Consider the following 21,497-nt stretch of genomic DNA (forward strand, 5'->3'; position numbering starts at 1 on the left):
CCATACCGTAGCTATTCTCCTAAAGTTGAATAGTTTTACTTGTTAAAGAAAAGGAGTAAATGGCAAGTATATTGTCATTATTCTACCGAATAGCTTAGATCAGCAGTTCCCAAACTTTTTTTTAAATCGAGTGCCTCCTTCCAAATTTACCAGCTGCCTGCGTACCAGCCTATATTTTATCATTTTAACCCCAGTAAATGCCAATTATTATTATTATTATAATGAAAATTAAATCCGCCATTACACAATTTCTCTCACATACCCCCAAGAGATGTCTTACATACCTGCAGGGGTACACACAGGTGGCAGAAGGCTAGGGCTAACATCGCTTAGCCCCCCCAAACTAACGTTGCAACTACTGGCAACAGCAGCAGCACCACCATGCTGCCATCCCTCAGTGCTCGATGCTGCTTAGCGTGCAGCCAGAGCAGTGCCCCACGTACATTTAGCTCCACTGCTCCAGCACCACCACTGTGCCCCGCTGCTGCAGTGCCACACCCAGCATCCCTGCCATGCACTCCTCCAGCCCCCACAAATAATGTTTTCTCCTGCCAAGTATGGGTACACATACCATAGTTTGCAAACCCGTGGCTTAGATTAAATCAAGTAGTCCTTTGGAACCATTACAAGATACCTATTTATACAGCAAGTTACAGCATGGTGCTGAAAATTTAAATGAAGATTGTTTTTTGTTGGTAAATGGTAAACTGAAATTAGGTTCTATGGCACAGGACCACAGTTTTAGGGACTGGCAAACAAAACCGTAACAGATTCACATGCAGGTTTATATTTAAGTATATCTGAAACCAATTTTTAGTGTTTTAGTGTTGAGAAGGGGAGAAGGAGGAGTTAGGACTTAAATTTTTGAAGGACTACAATATCTTGCTCTGAAAATACAACTAAAAAGAATAAGTTGTTTAAGGAGATAGAAAGGGAGAAGTTGAAAAGGAAAATTGACAAAGTATGGCAACTAAATTCAGAGCAAAAGAACCATTTATATACCAAGGCAATTAGAGCTTTTGGTGCTTGGAAGAAGTATTTCTTTTCCCACTTCTTCAACGGGGTGGCATTAAGTTCTAAAAGAGATGCCTAAATTCTTTGTTCCAACCTCAGCAACTCTACAGAGAACATCCACCTGGCTCATTACCCTAGTATACCAATATCCATCATAATAATATCGAACAACAATAGATAATGTATACACACTAAAGAGATTTCTGTTTTAAAAATCAACAATTAACTACTTCATAATTTTTAATTGACATAAGTAAGTTTTAAAGATTAAATTGCAAGGGCATACCTCTTATAGCTGATACTTCTGGCTAAATGTAAACTTTGGAAAGAACTACAGGAAACCCTCGCTATTCGCCGGTTCAGCATTCGAAGTTTCAAATATTTGTGAATGCTGAACCCGCATCTTAAATATACTTAAAGGAGCTCCTCAGGAGCTCCGCTCTTACCACCGCCGCACTCCTGCCACTGCGCTCCCGCCACCACAAGAGCAGCTGTGGCCCCCTGCCCCTTCAAACACCGGGGGCACTGTGTTCATGAATGCAGTGCCTTCTTATTCACAGATTTCACCATTCACAGGGGATATGGTATCCCCCATGAATGACAAGGGTCTCCTGTACACATTAATTTAAAAATAGGATGATCTTCAACTCATGGCTAGGAATTTTCTTTCAAATGAAAGCCTGTATTATGGAATTTCTACTTTAACAAGTGATTTGTATAAGTTTCATAATCACAGAATACAGAAGTTAATTTAGAAAATGTGATCAATAAAACTATTTACTACCCCTCCCCCTCTGGTTTCTGCTTCCTGTCCCACCCCAAAGGACAGGCCAGAGCAACAGTGCACATCATGAGCTCTCCTAGCAGTGTGGGCACTAAGGCTCCAGTGCAGCAGAGCAGAGAAGCCCACACTCAAGGAGCTGAAGGTGGAGCCAGGGCATCTGTAGCTGTGTACATGGTGCAATGGGGTAGGAAGATGGGAGAGCACCCACATGCTTGGTACAGTGGGGCAGGGTGGGAAAATATCCACATGCCCAGGACAGCAAGGGCAGGAAAGGGAAGTGGGAAATGCCCAAGTGCACTGGGCACATGAGAAGGCTCCCTTGGTATCAGAGAATCACCTAGAGAGCCTGTGGCTCTGGCTCACACTTCCCCTTGGTGAGGCCTGCAGGGCATACAGCTCCCAGCCACTAAATTGGATAGCCCTGATCTAATGTACTAATTTTAATACATTATACCATTCCAATGATTTGCAAGTCTTGAGAAGGTGAACATGTGACTACAACCTAAGGTACTACCCTGCCCTACCTTCAATTTTAAACAGAATTAAAGCTAAGGTGATACATGACAAGCATACACAGTACTTTAATAAAACTAGATATTCCTCTAAAATCAAAATTACTATCATTTGATGTCTTTTTTTTTTTAATCAGAATGTTGTTGACTTTTATCAACATAAGGAACCTATTTATCTGTAGATAAGCTTCCCCACAACCAAAATGATTTATGGCTTATCATTATCATATCAAAATGTGTTTGGCATTAATATAGAATTTGCACAACTGAGAATGATGCCATGTCTCTTTTCAGATGCAATATTTCTTGCAACATTTTCATTATGGCAATGCATGATCCTGCCCATAGAAAAGTGTCCCCACTCTGTTATGCACTGTACAAAAAGAAAAAGACAGATCCTACTTTAAAGAGCTTATTATGGAAGATACTGCTCATTTTTATTACAAAACATGGCCAGGATATTTTAAAAATGAAGTAAGTTTTATAAAATTCCCTTCAACTGTGATATTTTCTTTGTTACCCATTTTATAAACATAGGTATTATGATATACAACATGTCAAATAAGTAACACAATCTTAATTAACTTTCCCTTTATCTCTTCATAACATGTTTTCCTGCATCCTTAATTAAGAAATTTAAAACACATTTGTTAAGACTGGGGCTATAGCTTGGTTTCAACCACCATTTATAACTTTGACCAAAACCATATACAATAGCTAAAATAATAATGCTCCCAATAGACAGCCAAGAAGAAGCATTCAACAAGCAATCAGACAAGTTAAGGAACAACTTGCTCCTTTACATCTCCCTGTTGGCATAAAATACTCCTTTATGCTTCCCTACTGGGGGATTCAGGGAATCTGAATATTTGCACGATGGCACCAAGGACACTATGATTAACTGGCTGCATGCAGTATTCTTTAATTTATTCAGCATGTGACAGAAGGTGTCCAAATGATTCTATGCTATTTCAGTAACTGCAGGCAGGATCAGATGGTCAGTAGTGGTCTATATGCCATACTGGCGTGTTTCTGAACTGGCTGTTTTCAATTTCTAGTTTTCATCTTTAAACAAAAGTCAACTCTCTAATTGTGACAGCTGCACAGAGAATTTCAACACCATGAACAGAGCAACTGATGTAAGGATGAGTCTCTAAAATCTGGAACAATGCCCTCTGGCAGATGTACAACACCTACAGAGAACTCTGATAGATCAAGAAGCATGCACATCAAGGTGATCTTGTGTATTGTGATATTGCATGGGTTTGATTTTGGGTGTTTTTGATACTGGGACTGTATTTAGACCATTGATTTCCAACCTTTACAGACTTCAGGAAGCCCTTGTTAGACTCAAGGCACCCATCAGAAAGTACCAGCTCTTAGCTTTCAGTTATTTTTTGACTACAGAGAACAATAGAGCAATTCTTCTGTTGCAAAAAATTCAGAAAGACCACAACAAGTCAAAATGTTTCTGATGCTATGGATTCTTACTGAAATCTCTGGGTTTATCATGTGAACCATGTGAGGTATGGTTCACCCTAATGGACACTTTGCAGGTACAAAACAGGGCCCTATACACCCAAGTGGCAGCCTTACGACAAGAAAATTCCACCCTAAGGCTACAGCCAGATCAACCAGAAATGGCTTCAACCCTGAATTGCCATCTCCCATCACTTTCACAAACCTAAGGTTCCATTGCCAGAATACTTTAAGAGCAACCTGGAAAGGTTCCAGGTTGTGAACCAGCACTGCTTATTTACCTTGTATCCCAAAGTAGCCAACAGATAGGGTTAATGTGAGGCTGGTAATCAGCCTACCAGCAGGGCTGTACCTCACCCTGTGGCTCCTTCCTGCTGAAAAGCTCCAGCCCCCTATAGAATGACATGAAGGAGTTCCTTAAGGCTGTGTCAGTGCAATATGTCAACCCCCTTAAGTCACAAACTGCCAAAACAGCCCTGCAGACCCTGAGAAGGGTCACTGGAACATGAAAAAGTATGTGGCCAAGTTACCTCTCCAGCTGGCCCTAGGCTCATTACAGTACTCTCTACGACACTGAGAACAATCTCTCTACAGGTTAGCAAAGGACTCTGGGACATGTTTATTGTGAGCTACTTAGATGTAATAGTATAGAACAGTGGTGCTCAAACTCTGGCCTGTGGGCCAGATCCAGCCTGCAGAGCCATGTTATCCTGCAAAAGCCAATATACCAAATACTGGTACAGAAAGAGAAGATTTAGCTCTTTCCGAGCTAAATCTATCTGTGCTCGGGAAGGAAAGAGCAACATTAACATAGTAAGTTTAGAGATGAGTAAGTTATTAGCAGCTTCAGTAATTCATGTACAGAATAGGAGCTTTCCCAAGAGTGCAACAAAGTGATGCACAGCAGAGAACAGTTTCAAGCAGTTTACTGTATTTTTTGTAATTACAAGTTTCTGCAACAGCTTTCCAAGAGACACCCGCAATTCAATTACTGTGTAATCATTCATCGCATGAGTCATAAAATTGAAGTTCTAATGCTCAGCAAAACAATAATATACTGGAAGTCTTGCATTAAGCAGATTACAATAGGAATACTGAAACAGTGCGACTGTTTTGAATTTAGCTGCATGTCTCTTACCTAGATTTGGAAATACTATTAAGTATTCTGCATTGCACTGAGGACATGCAACTCTAGCTGTGCTGTTTCCTCTCTGCTTTTCATCCACCCAACGTTGTAGACAAGTCTGATGAACCCATTTTGTAGAGCCCCTGCACCTGCAAGGTCTCACCCACTCTGCTGTTCGATCATCTTCATCAGTGGCAAAACACACCCAGCAACTTCTATAATTAAATAAAAAAAAAAAACATGCATCAGATAGAAGAAGTAGGAATTCACACAATACAAATAATTAAAAATGGTCCTTTACTTATGAAGACATAATTTTACAAAGAACCTAGATGGCTCATAAATTACCATAAGCATCAACACTTCATTTACACAACAAAAACCTTCTTGGTAATGCAACAATGTTATGACCAACAAAATATTCACTTTAAAATATTTTTAATTATTAATTAAATAATTAGTTTTGATAATGAAGAGGTTAGACCATGCCAATATTGTTGGCTCGAAATCAGAATCACTTGATATTTGTAAAATTAACGTTCTCCTTTGTTTTGTTTATGTGTCCTTTCAGTCCAAAGTTACTACAAAACAGATGCTTTTCTGTATGCTTGAATTAAGGGCAAAAAATTATGTCAGTAGCCTATTATCTGAAAAACTACAATTCCAAATGAAAATGTTCTAAGAATATTCCTTTATATAAATCAGTGAAATACTATACAAAGTACCAACACCAAAACTTAAATGACAACAGTGCTATATATGGTAAATTACTGTATGGATTCAAGCCCTCTGCATTTACACACACACACACACACACACACACACACACACACACACACACACACACCCCTCCCCCCCCCCCTTTTCATCCAAATAGCTCAAATTACTTGACAACAGGTGGGTTATTTATAAATAGGGATAAAGAAGGAAAAGGGTATGTGACCAGCACAGTCAGGAAGTGAACACGGGTCTGCCGCAACTACCCTGCCACCTACTTCCCATACCAGGTAGTGCCATATTAAAACATAGTGCTGCTCTATAAGCACTACCTCTTGAAATGGAAGCGATACCGTTGCATTTACACAACACTGCACAAGAGAAATTAACAACATCTCTGATTCCAGAGGTATCACATGCAAACAACATGGTGCGTTTGAATGGCACCTTGGATGGCACACTAAGCATATCCATGCTGCTAGTTTACTGTCTGTCCACCTGGGACATAATTTGGAAGATAATATAAAATTGGCTCTGAATTAAACAAGAGTTTCTAAAAGTTCCAAAATTCATTTCATTTTTATTTCATATTTCCTAATTTTATATTCAAGTTTCTGAGTTTTAGAATCTAATGTAACATTTAATAGATTTCGTGTTTATATAGTTAAGTAATTCCATATTCTATAGAATGTTAAAATATGAAAGAAATAACTGCAATAATGCTTGAACATTTTTTCAATAGCCTTAATAAATTATAGGTACACCCTTTTAATCCAAATGAGGATATACTGTCACTACTTAATTTGGGGGGTTCATTAAATGCTGGAATTGCCTATGGTGCATGTTCAACTCTTTCTTTTTTGGAAAGTATTAGTAACGTTATTTCAGCCATTTGAGGATGAAATTAGGAAAAAAACACTGTTTTGTTGGTAATGAGACAAAGAGAGACAGAGAGAGAGAGATTGATTTCTTTTACTAAGATGCCCTGATCACCTCAGTGTTTTGTAACAGGACTTGAAATTTGGCCAGGAGTGGTGCTTGTCAGAGATGTGACTTTTGCTGTTCCCATGAAAAACTGTCCTGAAAACTCTTCTGTTTAATATAAGCATTTTATTTTGATAAAGTCAAAAGTAATGAAAAGCAGAGTCTCACAATAGAAAAATGACAGTCAACTGTAACCATAATGTTGAGGCCCATGCCACCTACAATGTTTTTTTCCAACCATTTTAGATCATACTATCTGTAGTTCTGCCAATTAAAACTTAAACTAAATTAACTACTATATTTACCTGAATCCAAGGTGACTCTGACTTTGAGACAACCCCTCAATAATTAGATGCTGTACATAGAAATTTTATAAATTTGTTATAATTTTCCAAGTATAGAATCTAATTATTGGAGGATCATCTTAAATTCATCATCCCTACCACTGCAGCAGGGACAGTAGTGTCAGGGAGGTAGATGGTATGAGGAGGCAGTCAACTTGCTTTCTACCTCCTGTCCGTCACCACCACTTACTTCCCCTTGTACCTGCCCCACTTTCTCCAAGCAACTGCTATGGGGCTGGGCTGGGCTGGGTCTGTGCTCCTGTGTCCCAGACTAGAGCAAGGACAAACCCTGCTGGTGCTGAAGCAAGTGTAAGCAGTAGGAAGGGGGCAAGGCAGAGGAAGGGAGGATGATGGGGGGTGGGGAGGCAGGGGCCTATCCTGTGGGGGGGGGGAGGGGAAGAGAGGCAGGGGGCACAGAAACAATAGAGGGACAGTGGGGGGCAGGCAGCAGCTGTGGCTCTGGCCCCACACCAGGGTCAGGGCCAGGGCTGCAGTAGCTACCTGCCACCCCCGTGTTGCCTTGCACTCCATTCCAAGATGAGGGGTTCACCCATATGATACATGGGAAGAGCCTCCTCTTGAAATCAAATAAATATGCTAAATTAGCAGATTAGATAAACAATGCTTTACAGATATGTAGAAACACTTGGGTATCAAATTTTTGCCTCCAAAGTGTGGAAATGTATCATCTGCAGGTAAAGCACTAAAAATGTACAGTGCAAAAGGAAAAAACGTTTTTGGTTCCAATTCATTCTCAGTTCACTAAAAGAAAGTAAACTAACCTGCAAGTGAAAGCGTATTAAAATCAGTGAATAAATGCTATATCTGGATACTGAAACAAGCTACTATTAAATCACTAACATACTTAACTACATCAGTCACTGCTATATCAGTTTTGTAGCAGAGCAAAATTAATTTACCAAACATTCCACAGCAATTATCCCACAATCATACGCATTTCATTGCTCAAAAACAGATTAAGAACAGTCAAGAGTACCCAAGTGAGTAGCTATCTATACTCAGAAGAGTCACAGACCCATTTATCAATGTAGAAAATCAAAAATTAGTGTGCTAATATTAGAAAATTATAAGTAGGTGCCAACTTTCCAAAGATTGATCTCCAGGCAGTCAGATACTAAATGCTCTTGTAGATGTAATACTATTTTAGAAACTATTTTAGAAAAGAACACTTCTCTATTCTCCATTTCCTTAGGTCATGGCAATTAATATTTATTTACAGATATAATACATAATGTTTTATATTTTCCTTTACAGACCAAATCTGTCTATCTTTGTATGCAAGCCTAAATTATTGCTTCAGCATCAGAGTTCTTTAAAATTTTAGTTTCCATTTGGGAACTGGATCCAGACATTTGGAACAGATGAATTCACACTTTTTGTTCTTTGTACTTAATTCAGATTGATGCAGCTTCTGCAAGTTCTATCCAATTAAAAAATTACATCCATTTATCCCCACTTAATTTTATTTGGTCTAGTCTGCCCCTTCTAAGTTAACATCAAAGCCACCAACTTTAAAACCTAGGACACAGTGCTGGATGCTCTACAGACTCCCATAAGTATTTTACAATAAAGTACCATAAGTATTTTACAATACATTCAGTTAACTTCCTTAGAAAAGTGCTGTGAGCAAGCTAATTAGCACTGCCAAGATGTTGACCTCCAAGTTGTTGAGCACAATGCCATGAGAACATCACCATATTGCTTCCTGATCAGGAGACAGCTTGTGGCCTCATCCCAAACCAGACACATTCACATAGCCAGATTCACTGGGTGCCAGGCAACAGCATGCTATGTCCTCTAAGCAGACAGAGAAGGGCATTTGTTAGTATTGTCAAAACAGTCACAGGGAAGGTAGGGAGAAGGTCAGCCAATTCAGAACTAATGCTCTAAATGAGGACAAAAGGCAGGAACCTCAGGGACACTACTACACAATTCTACAATTTGGTGTCCCACAACATTGGGATGCTTTAGCTGCAGATTTCATTTTACTCACTACCAGTGATACCAGTCATGGAATCTGTTATAGGAGGAACTGAGACATTGTTTTCCTTATTGTCTATCCCTACTAGATTTAAACACTATCTCTATTAATACTTTTAGTATTGCCAGCCTTGTTGGACCAGAAGATACAAAATAAGTTATGGCCATCTGACACCTTTAAAATTTCTAGCTGTATGCATTTGAAACTCACATTGTATCAACTCACATTGTAAATGTTGTATCCTTTTGTCTACAGACAGACAACACAGAAAAGAGGCAAATTGTTTCTGTTCACCTCAGTGATAAGTTCACTCTGAATTTTAACTTTGGCAGCATCTGTGCTGACATTTTTCAGAAAGCATACAGCTGTTACAGGCTCCATCAGTAGTAGTGACAGATTTTTATTTTTTTTTACTGCTTTGTCTGTATATATGCCACCAGGTCCAGGTGACAGGATAATTAATTATGCCTCAAGTACCCAGTTAAGCCATAAGATGGCAAAAGACAGGAAACGGGGAAAGATCTCTACCACCCCCAACACCACACAAAATCTGAACAGATTGAAACCTGACAAATGTGTCAGTTGCTGATTTGTGGTGGTTGACCATCAAGAATTATCAGAGGAACCTAATCAAATTGCAGGTTCATGCTTTTCATGGAAACCGCAAAAAATGGCAGTTTTTAAGAACGCTCCGAAATGTGGTGGTTTCCACAATTTTGCATGGAATTGCCAGGGGGGAAAAAAGCTCACTAAAAATATAATGCTGGCTCCTTAGTGGGAGCTAGAGGCCACTGTAGCTCAGTCTCACAGCCAGCTGGGGCAGGAGGAAAGCTTATGACACAAAATGGAACAGCTGAGATGGCAGCCGTTCCCTCTGCTGCTGATTGGCCGAGAGTGGTGCCTTTAGTGCGGCTCCACCCCGCCCTGCCAACCAAAAGCAGCCCTCTCAGCCTATCAGCGGCAAAAGGAGGGGCTGTCATGACCCCTCAGCCAATCAGTTGTAGGGGGTCTTGCCATAAGAAGACCATGAAAATGGTGCCAGGCACTGGGAGCAGGCAGCAATTTTTCCTTCGCCTGGTGCAATTTAAATAGACCCTTAATTATCAAAGAAGCCCAAGTTCTTACCTCTTTTAGCAGTGCTACATCCATACAGACTGCAAACCAATCTACTTTTATCTTTAGGAGTGCTCTCTGGCACTGTACTTTTATAATAAACACGATTAATTATTAATAACTAAAAATGTGGGCATCTTCAACATCAAAGTAAACCTTTATACCTTCAGCCTACAATCTTTTTTAGCTGTAACTAGCTGGGCCTATTTCATGAAGACCAAAATACACACACATGCACACTACCATGTTTGTCACAACTTCCAACAATCTTTTTCAGAAATCTCATTTACATGTTAAATATGGGGAAAAGCACAGAATATTTAAAACTAAGCCAAGATTGGTATTTATGTTCATACTCAAACTCTGTCCACTATCACCTTGGGAGTCAGATATTCACAAGTGTAACCTGAAACACATGAGAACAGTTGTACAGTAACAATATCCCTGTAGTTAGTGATATTTGTTTTGCTGTTAGCTTCTTAAAGAAAAATGGCAGTGACATTGTTAAGAGAACCTTATGGATCATTCTGCTCAATGTGATTCCTACTATTCAGAGAATAAAGTGGAACCATCCAAGACATTATTGACCTTGAGAAGACTTGGAGGATGACATCTCTATCTTCTCAACTTTCCCTGGAATGGAAAGATAAAGATCAATCATAGATTTATCTTTCAACTAACTTAGTGATGGTTCACCAAGCATCTAACGCTAAAATATTATATTAATGGAGCCTTCACACTCAGAGAGCAAAACACTCTAAATAGCCATGTGAAGCTATAAGAGAAAAAGCAATGAATTTGCTTCTTATAAAAGAAGGATTTTGTTGTTTATAATTTAAGGCTTGTACTAAGTTCCTATTCAAGATTCTTTATTTCAACTTCAAAGCTATTCTCATGCCTAGGATCACAAAACCCTCCAGGCAATGACAGGGCCACATAACTGGAGACCATTAAAGAAGGAGACAGCTATGAAACAGACCATTACCCTGGAAGCAGAAATAGGAATTAGATGAAGTTGCTATTAGTTATTTCAGATAACACCCTTCCTTCCCCTTAAATCACATTTGTGAAAGTGGAATCTCCTTCCTATTAATAAAATATCGCACAGAAGGAAAGTCATAGCCACTTTATTTAGCTTATATTACTATTTCTACTTTTAACCAAAACTTGGGTTCTGTTTCCTTGGAAAACCACTCCTGCTATTATATATTGAACATCTGGGCCACAATTTTCTGGCTGAACTACTTTAGCACTGTATTAAAATACAATCTTAAAAAGCATAAAAGACTAACTTTCCAAACAGGACAATTCTGAAAAGTAAAAGGTGACCATTTTATAAGAACCATTTGCCTGCCTTTCTGACACACAGAAGCTGATTATATTGAACATGAAATGCAACATATTTAGCTTATTTCATTTTGAACTTTAAAAGCAGTACATGATACAACATGCTTGAGTTAATTTATATTGTAGTGCTGTGTTTATGTAGGACCAGGTAAGCCATTCCATATAACATTAAGAGCAGGCAAATTAGAAAATTCTGAGTAAGGCCTTTTCCATTGCTCCAAGCCAAAGTATAACTTGAAATATCAGTAGCTATAGGAAAATTAAAACTAATCATTCATAATAGATTACTAAAAAGGATTTATGCAAGTATAGCTACTAGACAGGATTCCTAAACTCATTCAAATTATTTAAAATCTTATCAAACACTATCTTGGCAGCAGCTAAGGCTCAGTAGTTACCCATTTACATTTAAAGCATTAGAACAATTAAAAAGAATAAGCAAAGGGAGTACTGTCTTCAAGAAAGAGAGAAAGATAATGCTCTTTTCCATCTCTACTACTAGCAGTTTTTTTGAGTTCAGACACCTACTTAGTTAGTTATACCATCTCCCCTGAGAAAAACTTTCAGAAGATTCAGGGCATTCTGCTTCAGAAGCTGAAAGTTTATTTCCCTCTAAAAAGGATGGAGACTGTGCAGTTTCTAGGAATCCTACTGGTAAAGTGATTGCACAATAGAAATAAAAGCAACAGCAACCAGTGGAGTACCCAAGACATAACAGAGCTCACACAATCTTCCAGAGATGAAAGAGCCAAAGGTACCCAGACAAACACACAGAAGCAAAAATGACTTGGCTCCTACAGTCTTTATTTTCAAGCAGGATAAAAGCCTGAGGCTGACTCTCCCGTCTCCCACTCCGTAAGGAGTTGTCTAAATCACACAGCATCTTTCACCACTGAAATCACTACTGGGATCTGCAAGTCACTATCCTTTGAGCTCCAGTTTGGAATTTTTATATGTGAAAAGTAAAAGTTCCATGGTGAACCTAGATAGTTCAATAGATAGATAATACTAATTAAGGAAGTGTAAAGTGGTTTTGGATGCGTCAGTATAGTCCTACTTCAACATTAAATGACTACCCTTTGGAAGTTCTGTGAAATTTTACATTAAAAAAATAAACATAATGGATCCTTTCCCCTGTAAAGTTGCTAGTTTATTTCTCCCTAAGACAACAGGCCAACAAAATATGCACTGCAGGCAGCTTCCTCTAGTTATTTCATCCAATTTATAGCCAGGTGACCACAGTTTAAACCTTGAAGGACCTATGAAAAGTTGCACAAAAAGCCTTATGTACTTAAGCATTTAGGGAGTTATAAATAATAAATAACAAGATCCCTTGTATTCTGTTATCAGCTTTATCATTCTGTTGACAGGGGCTCTAGCAAGAAAGAGCTAAATAAAACCATTTCAACACAAGTATCTTGGTTCTTGCCAGATTTTCCATTTTCTTGTATTGAATAAAACATGACCTTGTTCCTACTACTGAATCAGGTTGCTACTCAGATAACCTGAAATAGAAAAGACTGGCTAGGTGGAACAAAGCATTGTTTCTGACAGAAATTCAAACCTCTTTACTTGATGAGTCTCTACAAAGCCAAATCAATAACACTAATGTATTTTTCAAATACTTTCTTGGCTTAAAAGTCAAGCCAACGCAATTACTGTAGCCTTGAAATTATGATTACAGCTAGTTTTTAAATTCTCCCTCATGCATTTAAAAGCATCCAGTTTCAAAATATGTTTCTATTTTTACCAATATGAATTAACAACCCCCTTGTAATCTAGCCAGTTAATTTTTTTCCCAAATACAGCTAAAACAGAAGCTGTTTTAAAGCATATAGTCTATTATACAGCATATACTGACAAAACAGGAAGGGTTGTAAAAAGCAATCCTGCACTCCAACAACTATATGGACAATGCACAAAACCCACCACCCCAACATCACAAATTAATTTTTGCTTAGGAAAAGGCTTCCTTGAAGCCAACAAACTATTTCACACTAAGAAGGCCTCACAGCTGTGCCTGTCCTAAAACAGTTCTCTTATGGACCACTGTGATCCTCAACATTAAAATGGCCCTCTCACCAACATATTACTATATACAGGCAAGCTGCTTCAATGAAAGAGGTCTCAAGCAGGGTCTCAATCCACCAGACCTTCCTGGAGTGGTTCTCTCCCCCACACAGTTTGAGACTGTAGAGGGAACGAGACTTACTTTTCTATGATGGCTTCCTCAATTCTGCCATCTTTAGAACTACAAACCAATCAGTTGAACTGCTTACACAGAAACAGATTATGTAGGCATGTAAGACTTGGAGACCATGTCTCATGAAAAGCCTGAGAACATGTCTTTGTATGGTCACAGACACAGAAAAGGTTCCACAACATAAAGCACTGGCTGAGAAAATTATTCTTCTCAGGAAGAATCAATTTAAACAAATTAAACTAGTTATAGTACAGCTAAAGGAAGAAAAAAAAGCTGAAAAAGCCTACATAAAGCTGTATACACAGAGTGGATGGTACAATATTCATCATGGAAAGGAAGTTGAAGGACTGAAACTGGGCTGGCCACTTCTGATCTAATCTTAAAATACTAAATATGGCAAAATGTTTGCTCGTCTCCATTAGCACTATTTCCAAGAATTTTCCCAAAGTTGAGCAGTACGTACACTCTCAAAGTAGAATGTTGCCTCCGCAAGATGTGTACCAACACTCTCATCCTCCTACTACCTGGGAGGAATGAAAGTCTGATCATCACACATACAATCTTTAAAGGTAAACTATATTTTTTTAAACTGTTGCTATTTTCTTTATGATATACAAAACTGTCTCCTTTAAAGAACTTTTCTTGCATCGTAACTGGCAATTTATATGCAAATTAAAATGTCTTTCTGAACTGCTTCTAAAGAAAGGTGCAAGCAAGTTGGAAAGAGTGCAGAAGACAAGAATTATACGAGGTCTAGAAAAATGAGGCAAGGTCAGTGATGGAACTAGATTTGGCTAGTCTAATAAAGAGAAGGTCAAGTACAGACAATAAATCTTCCAACATATAAGAAATCATAAAGGATGGTTATCAATTCTTCTATGTCCACTGAGAACAGAACAAATGAAAATCCGGTTACTTTTCAGCAAAGATGATTTACCATATTAACTCAAATATCACACTATCCTGAATATATAATGACCCCCAATAATTAGATTCTATATATGGAAAATATATGAATTTCTTATAATTTTCCAGGTATGGAATCTAATTATTGGAGGTTTGCCTTGAATTTGTCCCCCCTCCCACTACTACAGTACATGAAGAGAAGTCAGAGGGTCAGGTAGCCCCCTTGACCTATGCCCCCCAACTTCTTCCCCCATAAGTCCCTTCCCTCCCCCTTGCAAGTGAGGTGCAGGACAACCTGGTCTGGCTTTACTTCATGGAGGGTGGGGCCACACTAATCGTATGCAGCAGTTAGAGAGGGGGGCAAAAGAAGGATTTGGGGCAAATTGCTTGTGGCCCTGTTTGGTGATGTTTGCCAGACTTTTAAAGCTGGTGAAGAAACAAAAATCATTAGAAATGGGAAAGAAAGCTGCAGCTCAACTGTGGGAGTGAAAAGAAAGTAAAAGATGAGAGGGAGTGAGGAAGAAGTGGGAGACTTAGAGCTGGCACTTGAGTGGAACTGCATACAATGGGCACTACCATATATCTTATACAGATGGGCTGCATTAACCTATCCTTGGGATAGGTTCCCATCAGTATGTTTGCCCAATATGGGCCATGTATTTTATAGTTATGCTCAGTGTTGGCTGCATTTAATCAACTTGATATCTGGTTTATATTACTGAGCACATGCTGCTTCGGGCAGCAGTTTAATGATGGACAACGTATTTAATGATGTTTCCTTGTATGCAAATATAAGTTATGGGGCTTCCCCCCACCCATGCTTATGGGGGATGGGGGGGATGTTGTCTCATATTTGAGTAAATACAGCAGTTTGGATTGGGGGAGGGGGGAACCTAACTACATATGTAAGAACTGAAACAAACTATCTAGTCATACTTCAAAATCTCCTTCTCTGGCAGGCCTTATGAGCAGGTTATACCCATAATTTTTAACCTTTTAGACTCAAGACAACCCTCGGAAAATGCCAACACTTGGCTTTCTAGTTTCTTGACTACAGAAAAAAAAATCATGTGCAAGTGTTTGCACACCTCATAGTGTGTGGCACTCTTGAAAGGTTCTCATGGGATCCCAAACTGCTGTAACACCTTGGTAAACGCACATACCAAAACATAATGTAAAAACTGTATTTAGCTGTAAATTAATATTATAGTTGTCATATCAAACAATGAAACTGTACCTTTTAAAAAAAATTGGAAAGTTGATACAAAAGTCAATTATTTTAAATCAAGTTTTTGTCTTGCTGATTTAAATCTACTTAATTTAAATCAATCCACCATGAAAAAATATATGATCTCCAAATTTTTAAATAAACATTTTAAACAATGCATTCAACACAGACTGTATTAACTTAAAAACCAATTTTTTTATCTTTGTTTTGCTTTGTTACAAATAGCACATAAAGATTCTAATAACTGAAAGAAAAAAAGTCAAGTTTGCTGTTTGCATTTGAATTAAGGCTACTCATGTTTGTATTGTTCTTTACCCAAAACTTAACAGAAATATACTTTTCTAAAACTATGAAAAAGTGGCAGGAGAACCCAAAAGCTTTAAACTACATTATATTTCTAAGCCAGAATACATTTCAAGTTGTACTGATTTAAAGAGTTACATAAGGACTCAATCACTAATGTTTAATTGAAGTATTTAAAGCACTGGAGAGGAAAAGAAAAATCAGTATGCCATCTTCTCTCGCCTAATATTTCTGCAGTTAAGTAACTAAAAGAATTAATAGTACTTCCTGAAATCCTGAAGGACAGTTTCGATCTGTAGGAAATGTTGTTTGTTTAATTGCTGGGAAAAATATGATTTATATTATTCACAGCATTAAAGCCCCCAGAAGAAGAAAAAATATCCACCCAGATTTGGCAGGCAGGATTATCAGCCTTGTCCATTCCAACCAGAAATAACCTATACTCTACTAAAGGCATTGAGGATGACCCTCCTAAACATCTGTTCATAAAAATTAGTAACTCATCAGCTTTATGTAGAACAGGACTCTATGACTCACCAGCAGAACAATTGCAAGCACTCAGCATATAGCTCTCTGTAATGATACCCTTAACAAAAGAGTATTTTACTATGGCACATTTTAGTCAAATATAAAGATTCCCTTCTAAACAAACAAAAAATGTTTAATTACCAAGAGCAGCCATTTATAGCAGGAAAGTTTTAGGGGCGGGGGGGAAAGCTGTCAGAAGTATGATACAATTTTAAACAGATGTGCTGAAATCTATTTTATGTTAAATCAGAAAGTAATATTGTCTTTAAAAAGCCAAACATCCCTAATTTTTTGTATGTCACAAAACTTCATCCTCCTCTCCCATATCCAAGATAACCATCATTTTTTACCTTTATGCTGTATCTAAGTTTTCATATGAAGTCATTTCCCTTGAAAGAATAGCTACAATATATGACAATAGGGTTAGGTATCCAAGGGGAGATTTTTGGAACCAAGTATACAAATTATTTTTTTTTCCCATCCTATAATACCCATTTCCCATCAACAGGAATGCCTGAAAATACCAGAAATCCATGACTATAGAAACTGTCCTATATTCTAGAGCTGGGGTTGGCAATCTATGGCCACGGGCTGGATAAGGACTGCTAAAAGATTTTATCCAGCCTGCCAAGCCACCAAGAAATGAAATTGTCATGGAGGCACCATCTAGTGGCAGAATATCTAACCACCGCAGGACTTTGCTGTGTTAAATTTGACCCACTGGTAGTAAAAGACAGCTAACTCCTGTTGCCAACCCGTTCTTCGGTGCCCCATACTATAAAGTGCTATTTAAAAGGGGACTGTAAATGGAAGAAAGGTTTTCATTTTCATCCTTGTGTTAATTAAGCATGTCAGCCAATTGGGGTCAATAAAAATCAACAATTAAAAAAAATAATTAAAAAAAATCAGATTTTTAACATTTAAAATCAGATTTTTTAGTTAAATGTACTTTTTATTTTTTTAAGATTTTTTTTAAATAAACTTATATAAAGATAGTTTTCAGATACGTTAAAGCTCAAAGATAACATCATGGAATAGGGATTATAATTTCTAATTATATACTATGGGACAATATATTCATGTAAAACTTTTCTAAAAAGGTTGTAAATAGGTCACACAACAGGCCATGGACTATATTAGGGGCCCAATTTTATGGGGTTCCCAGAGGCTATTCTATAGATTAAAGAAAGCCACTCTACCCAGTCGGACTCAGTGCTCAGTCTAGAAAAGATCCCATTAAGCTCTGTGATGCTTAGTTCCAGTTCTTAAACTGTGGATTTGTGTCCAGTGATAATATCCTCGTTAACAGCAGTATATGGAAACCAGACACAACAGACCTGACTACCTACCCATCAGCTCTACTGTCTTTCTGAAAGTTTGTGTACACAAAGTCAAGCCCTTACCTTTCCCGAAAAGTGCAAAGTTTCACAAAGTTAAATGAATAAAGGATATCAAACAACAAGAATGCATCTTTGGTAGAAAACAATGATTAAATCGAGGCTTCCTGACCAGTGATTTAAAGCATGATTTAAATAAATTTGATTTAAATGGAATCCATCCTGCAGCCAATCAAGAAACAAAAGATATGAATCATATGTTAGTTCTTGAGTTAAGGCCTACAATGCAATTAAGTAAATTAAAAAAGTAAATAAAATAAACTTTTGTTTATGACTACAAGAGAGGTTTGGCAGACTGTTTTCTTATCTGAAATTTGGATGGGAAGTTCTCTATCCAGTATTAAAGCAATTCAGTAGTTACATATTTATATTTCTCCAGAAGAGTGGCCACATAACTTATGAATATAAGCAATTTATGAACTGTTTTGATAGAATGTTAACAACAGTTTAAATTTACATTAAAATGGCAAATTATTTCAAGATCTTTGAGAGAGAAGAGTAAGCCAGAATCCCAACACAACCCAACAAGACAGCCACCCTTTTCTTTCAGATATCCATGGATTTAATCCCAGCCTTCAGAATTGAAGAGTCTGGATGAGCTATCATTTCATGCCTGTGCATAATTTCTGTAAAACTCATCCACATCTAGTTCTATTGCTGAAACAAGTGATAACTAGAAGTTCACAAACTTCAACATTCATATTGGAGAAGGAATCCTCCAAATAGAGCTGCCCCCCCCCCCCAATTTAAATTTGCTTTCCTCATTCTTCAGATCAAAGTAACGCCTGGGCAGCAAATAAAAGAATTTTTCCTAAACAGTTACTAATTCACAGCAATTGCAAAAGCACACCAAAAGAACGTTAGTTCTACTAAGTTCTTCTCTAAAATGAGTACTATTGAGTTGATGATCTGGTCCTTGTTTGCACATGGAAGTTACATATAGTAAAATAGAATATTAGACATTTCAAAATGTTGATATGTCACTTTTTCTAAGTGGCAATAAATTTATGATTTTAACTTTACCTTTTCTTCAATATATGCCAAATACATTATGATTCAGTAATAATTTTCCTGATCCATACATTAATGATCATGTATGCACATTTAATAAACGACCCTTTGTACTGTGATTTTTTCCTTAGGGTACAGCCATGCCCACCATCTCTTGCTAAATGTTTTGGAAATAGAAACTGAATACTAATTTTACAGCCTAAATAATGACACTTGCTTACTAGCCAACCAAACCCTAACAGTTGTGGGCAAGAGTTAATTAAAAGTAATATATATATATTATCTTAGACATCTACTTAAGTATGTTTCAAGTGTAATCAGTAGTTACTTATTGTGCAAGAGTGTAAGAGAGACCTCCATTCAGTTTTTCTGAATTCCCCATTAGCTGTACATCTTTGTTAATAACCTACACATGTAATTCACCATAAACAGAGTCCATAACTTTCTGGAACTCTTGATAACAAGGGATGCACATGAAGAAATGCTGCAGAAAATCAATTTGTCTTGAATATTCAGAGTGGCATTTATTTACTTTCTTCAGGTGAAGAAGACAGCAGACAGATAGTTGCTAGTTAACAAGAATATGAAAAAGGTCCAAGATAAATCACTGCAGAAATTAAAGATAGTTATTTTCTTTTAACTAATTTCCTGTATTTAGCCAATGCAAAATAAGCCCTTGTTGATGCTGTAAGAATTAGGTTTGGCACTATAACCCAAGTTTAAGAAATCTGCTGCTTGCATTTTGCTATTTTAATGTAAAACGTACAAGGGATTCTATGCAAAGGCATGATATTTTACCTAAGATTGGTTTACATAATATGCAAGTGTCTGCAAGTGTCACCTCCTTGATTTTAAGATCTGAATGGGCAGATTTTGTGTGTACCTTTGCTTACATAAGCAATCTTAACAGTCTTTAATAATCTGGTTACAATATATTGTCAGATGGTGGTTTAGTTTTTGTGTTTTAACAAGAAAGATACAAATCTGCTGCTAAAAAAGTTATGCAGTAGCTAAAGTGGGAGAAGAGAGAACCAGGGGACCTAGCTGCAGAAACACCAGGTGGAGAGGAGAAGGAGCCTCTAAGGTAATCTCATACCAGTTGCAGAAAGATACAGGCTAACAGAAACCAGGCACTGCTGCTTCACCTACAAGAAACAGACCCAAGTGGTCCAACCATCACTCTCACACATTTCCACTTAAGACAAAGACAGAACCTGTTCCCCAAAAGCCACATACAGCAAAAGCTGTGTTAACCGGCACTTTATTAGCCAGAAAACTCTATTAACCGGCATCCGAGGGATGTGGCAAAAGTGAAACCGGAAGTACCACTTCTGGGTTTCCCCACTGTGAGCAGAGTTCTTCTTTGCCGCTTCTTTGGCCCATGGCCCAGGGCAAAGCAGCTTGCGTGGGGCAAAGCGGCCTGCACAAGGCCCCCCTTCCTGTTCCCCAGCACAGTGACACTGGGGAGTGCACCAGACGGTGCGCATTTGATTAACCTGAATATTTGATTAACTGGCATCCCCTATTTCTGGGAGATGCCAGATAACAGAGCTTTTACTGTACTTCTGGATGCTGCTGGAGCTCCAAAGAACAGAGACAAATCTCCACTGACAGAAGCAGTACTCAATGTATTGTACAGAAAACAAACCAGCTATTTCTATCTGAAGGTGACTTGAAAGGGTATGCGGGGTCAATCATAGCAGAATGGATTGGCTAGAATACCTGCTCGGATAGAAGGGTCAGTTTGCGGAACTTAATTCTTCACAAATTAAGTATTCAGCAGGTGCACCGATACATCAGTCCAATATCTGGCCAGCACCGATATAAAGAAAACTGACTGTATTGTAAATCGGCCTGATGTGGTCAACAAATGCCCATGCATGTGTGCAGCCCCAGTGCAACATGTAGGCAGTGAGGAGCTCACCCTGGCAGCTTGGAGAGCTGCATGCAGCTTATAAGTCTATTGTGATGGAAGGGGAGCGGGGAGGGAAGGAGCGTGGGGGGCAGATCAATCTCCCCACCCCGCAGTGAGGGAAGGAGTGGGGCAGGGGCTGGGACAGGCACTGCCCAGCCAAGGCTTGTTTGGGGGGCATGGGGTAGGGCAGCTCCTGTTGCTGTGCATACCCTGGGAGGGCACAAGTGGGGGCTGTTCCTCAGGGGGAGGGGCTGGGCCAGGCTGTGCTCAGGGCGGGTGGTGGCTGCGCTGGAAGGAGGATTACGGGGGGACTGCAACCACCCCAAATTTTGCTGTAGCTCCCTCCTCCAGCGCTGCCTGCCCTGGCCCAACCCCCTCATGCACAAAGAAGAGCCCAGCGCAGCCCCAGCCCACCTTGCCCCACTCTGCACAGAGCTGCTGCCCACCCCGGACAAGCACAGCTCTGTCCCGCACCCTGCCTCACTCTGTCTGGGCAATGCCTGCCCCAGCCCCACTCCCTCCCTCACTGCAGGGGGCATTGATCTGCCCAACACCTCTTCCCTCCCTCCTCCGCTTCCAACACT

The 21,497-nt window shown here is 38.8% G+C and overlaps 1 protein-coding gene across 2 annotated transcripts in view; it reads right to left on the reverse strand.

Moving 5' to 3' along the window:
• Positions 1–21,497, reverse strand: part of MARCHF5 (membrane associated ring-CH-type finger 5) — a 77,076-nt gene that overhangs the window by 49,900 nt on the left and 5,679 nt on the right. For both annotated transcript variants that reach the window (XM_059729983.1, XM_006273251.4), the window contains exon 2: positions 4,928–5,130. In XM_059729983.1, coding sequence (XP_059585966.1) covers positions 4,928–5,130 — 203 coding nt within the window. The remainder of the gene's footprint in view (positions 1–4,927; positions 5,131–21,497) is intronic.

Source organism: Alligator mississippiensis, chromosome 6 (assembly GCF_030867095.1).
Source record: "Alligator mississippiensis isolate rAllMis1 chromosome 6, rAllMis1, whole genome shotgun sequence".
In the NCBI taxonomy this organism is placed as follows: Eukaryota; Metazoa; Chordata; order Crocodylia; family Alligatoridae; genus Alligator; species Alligator mississippiensis.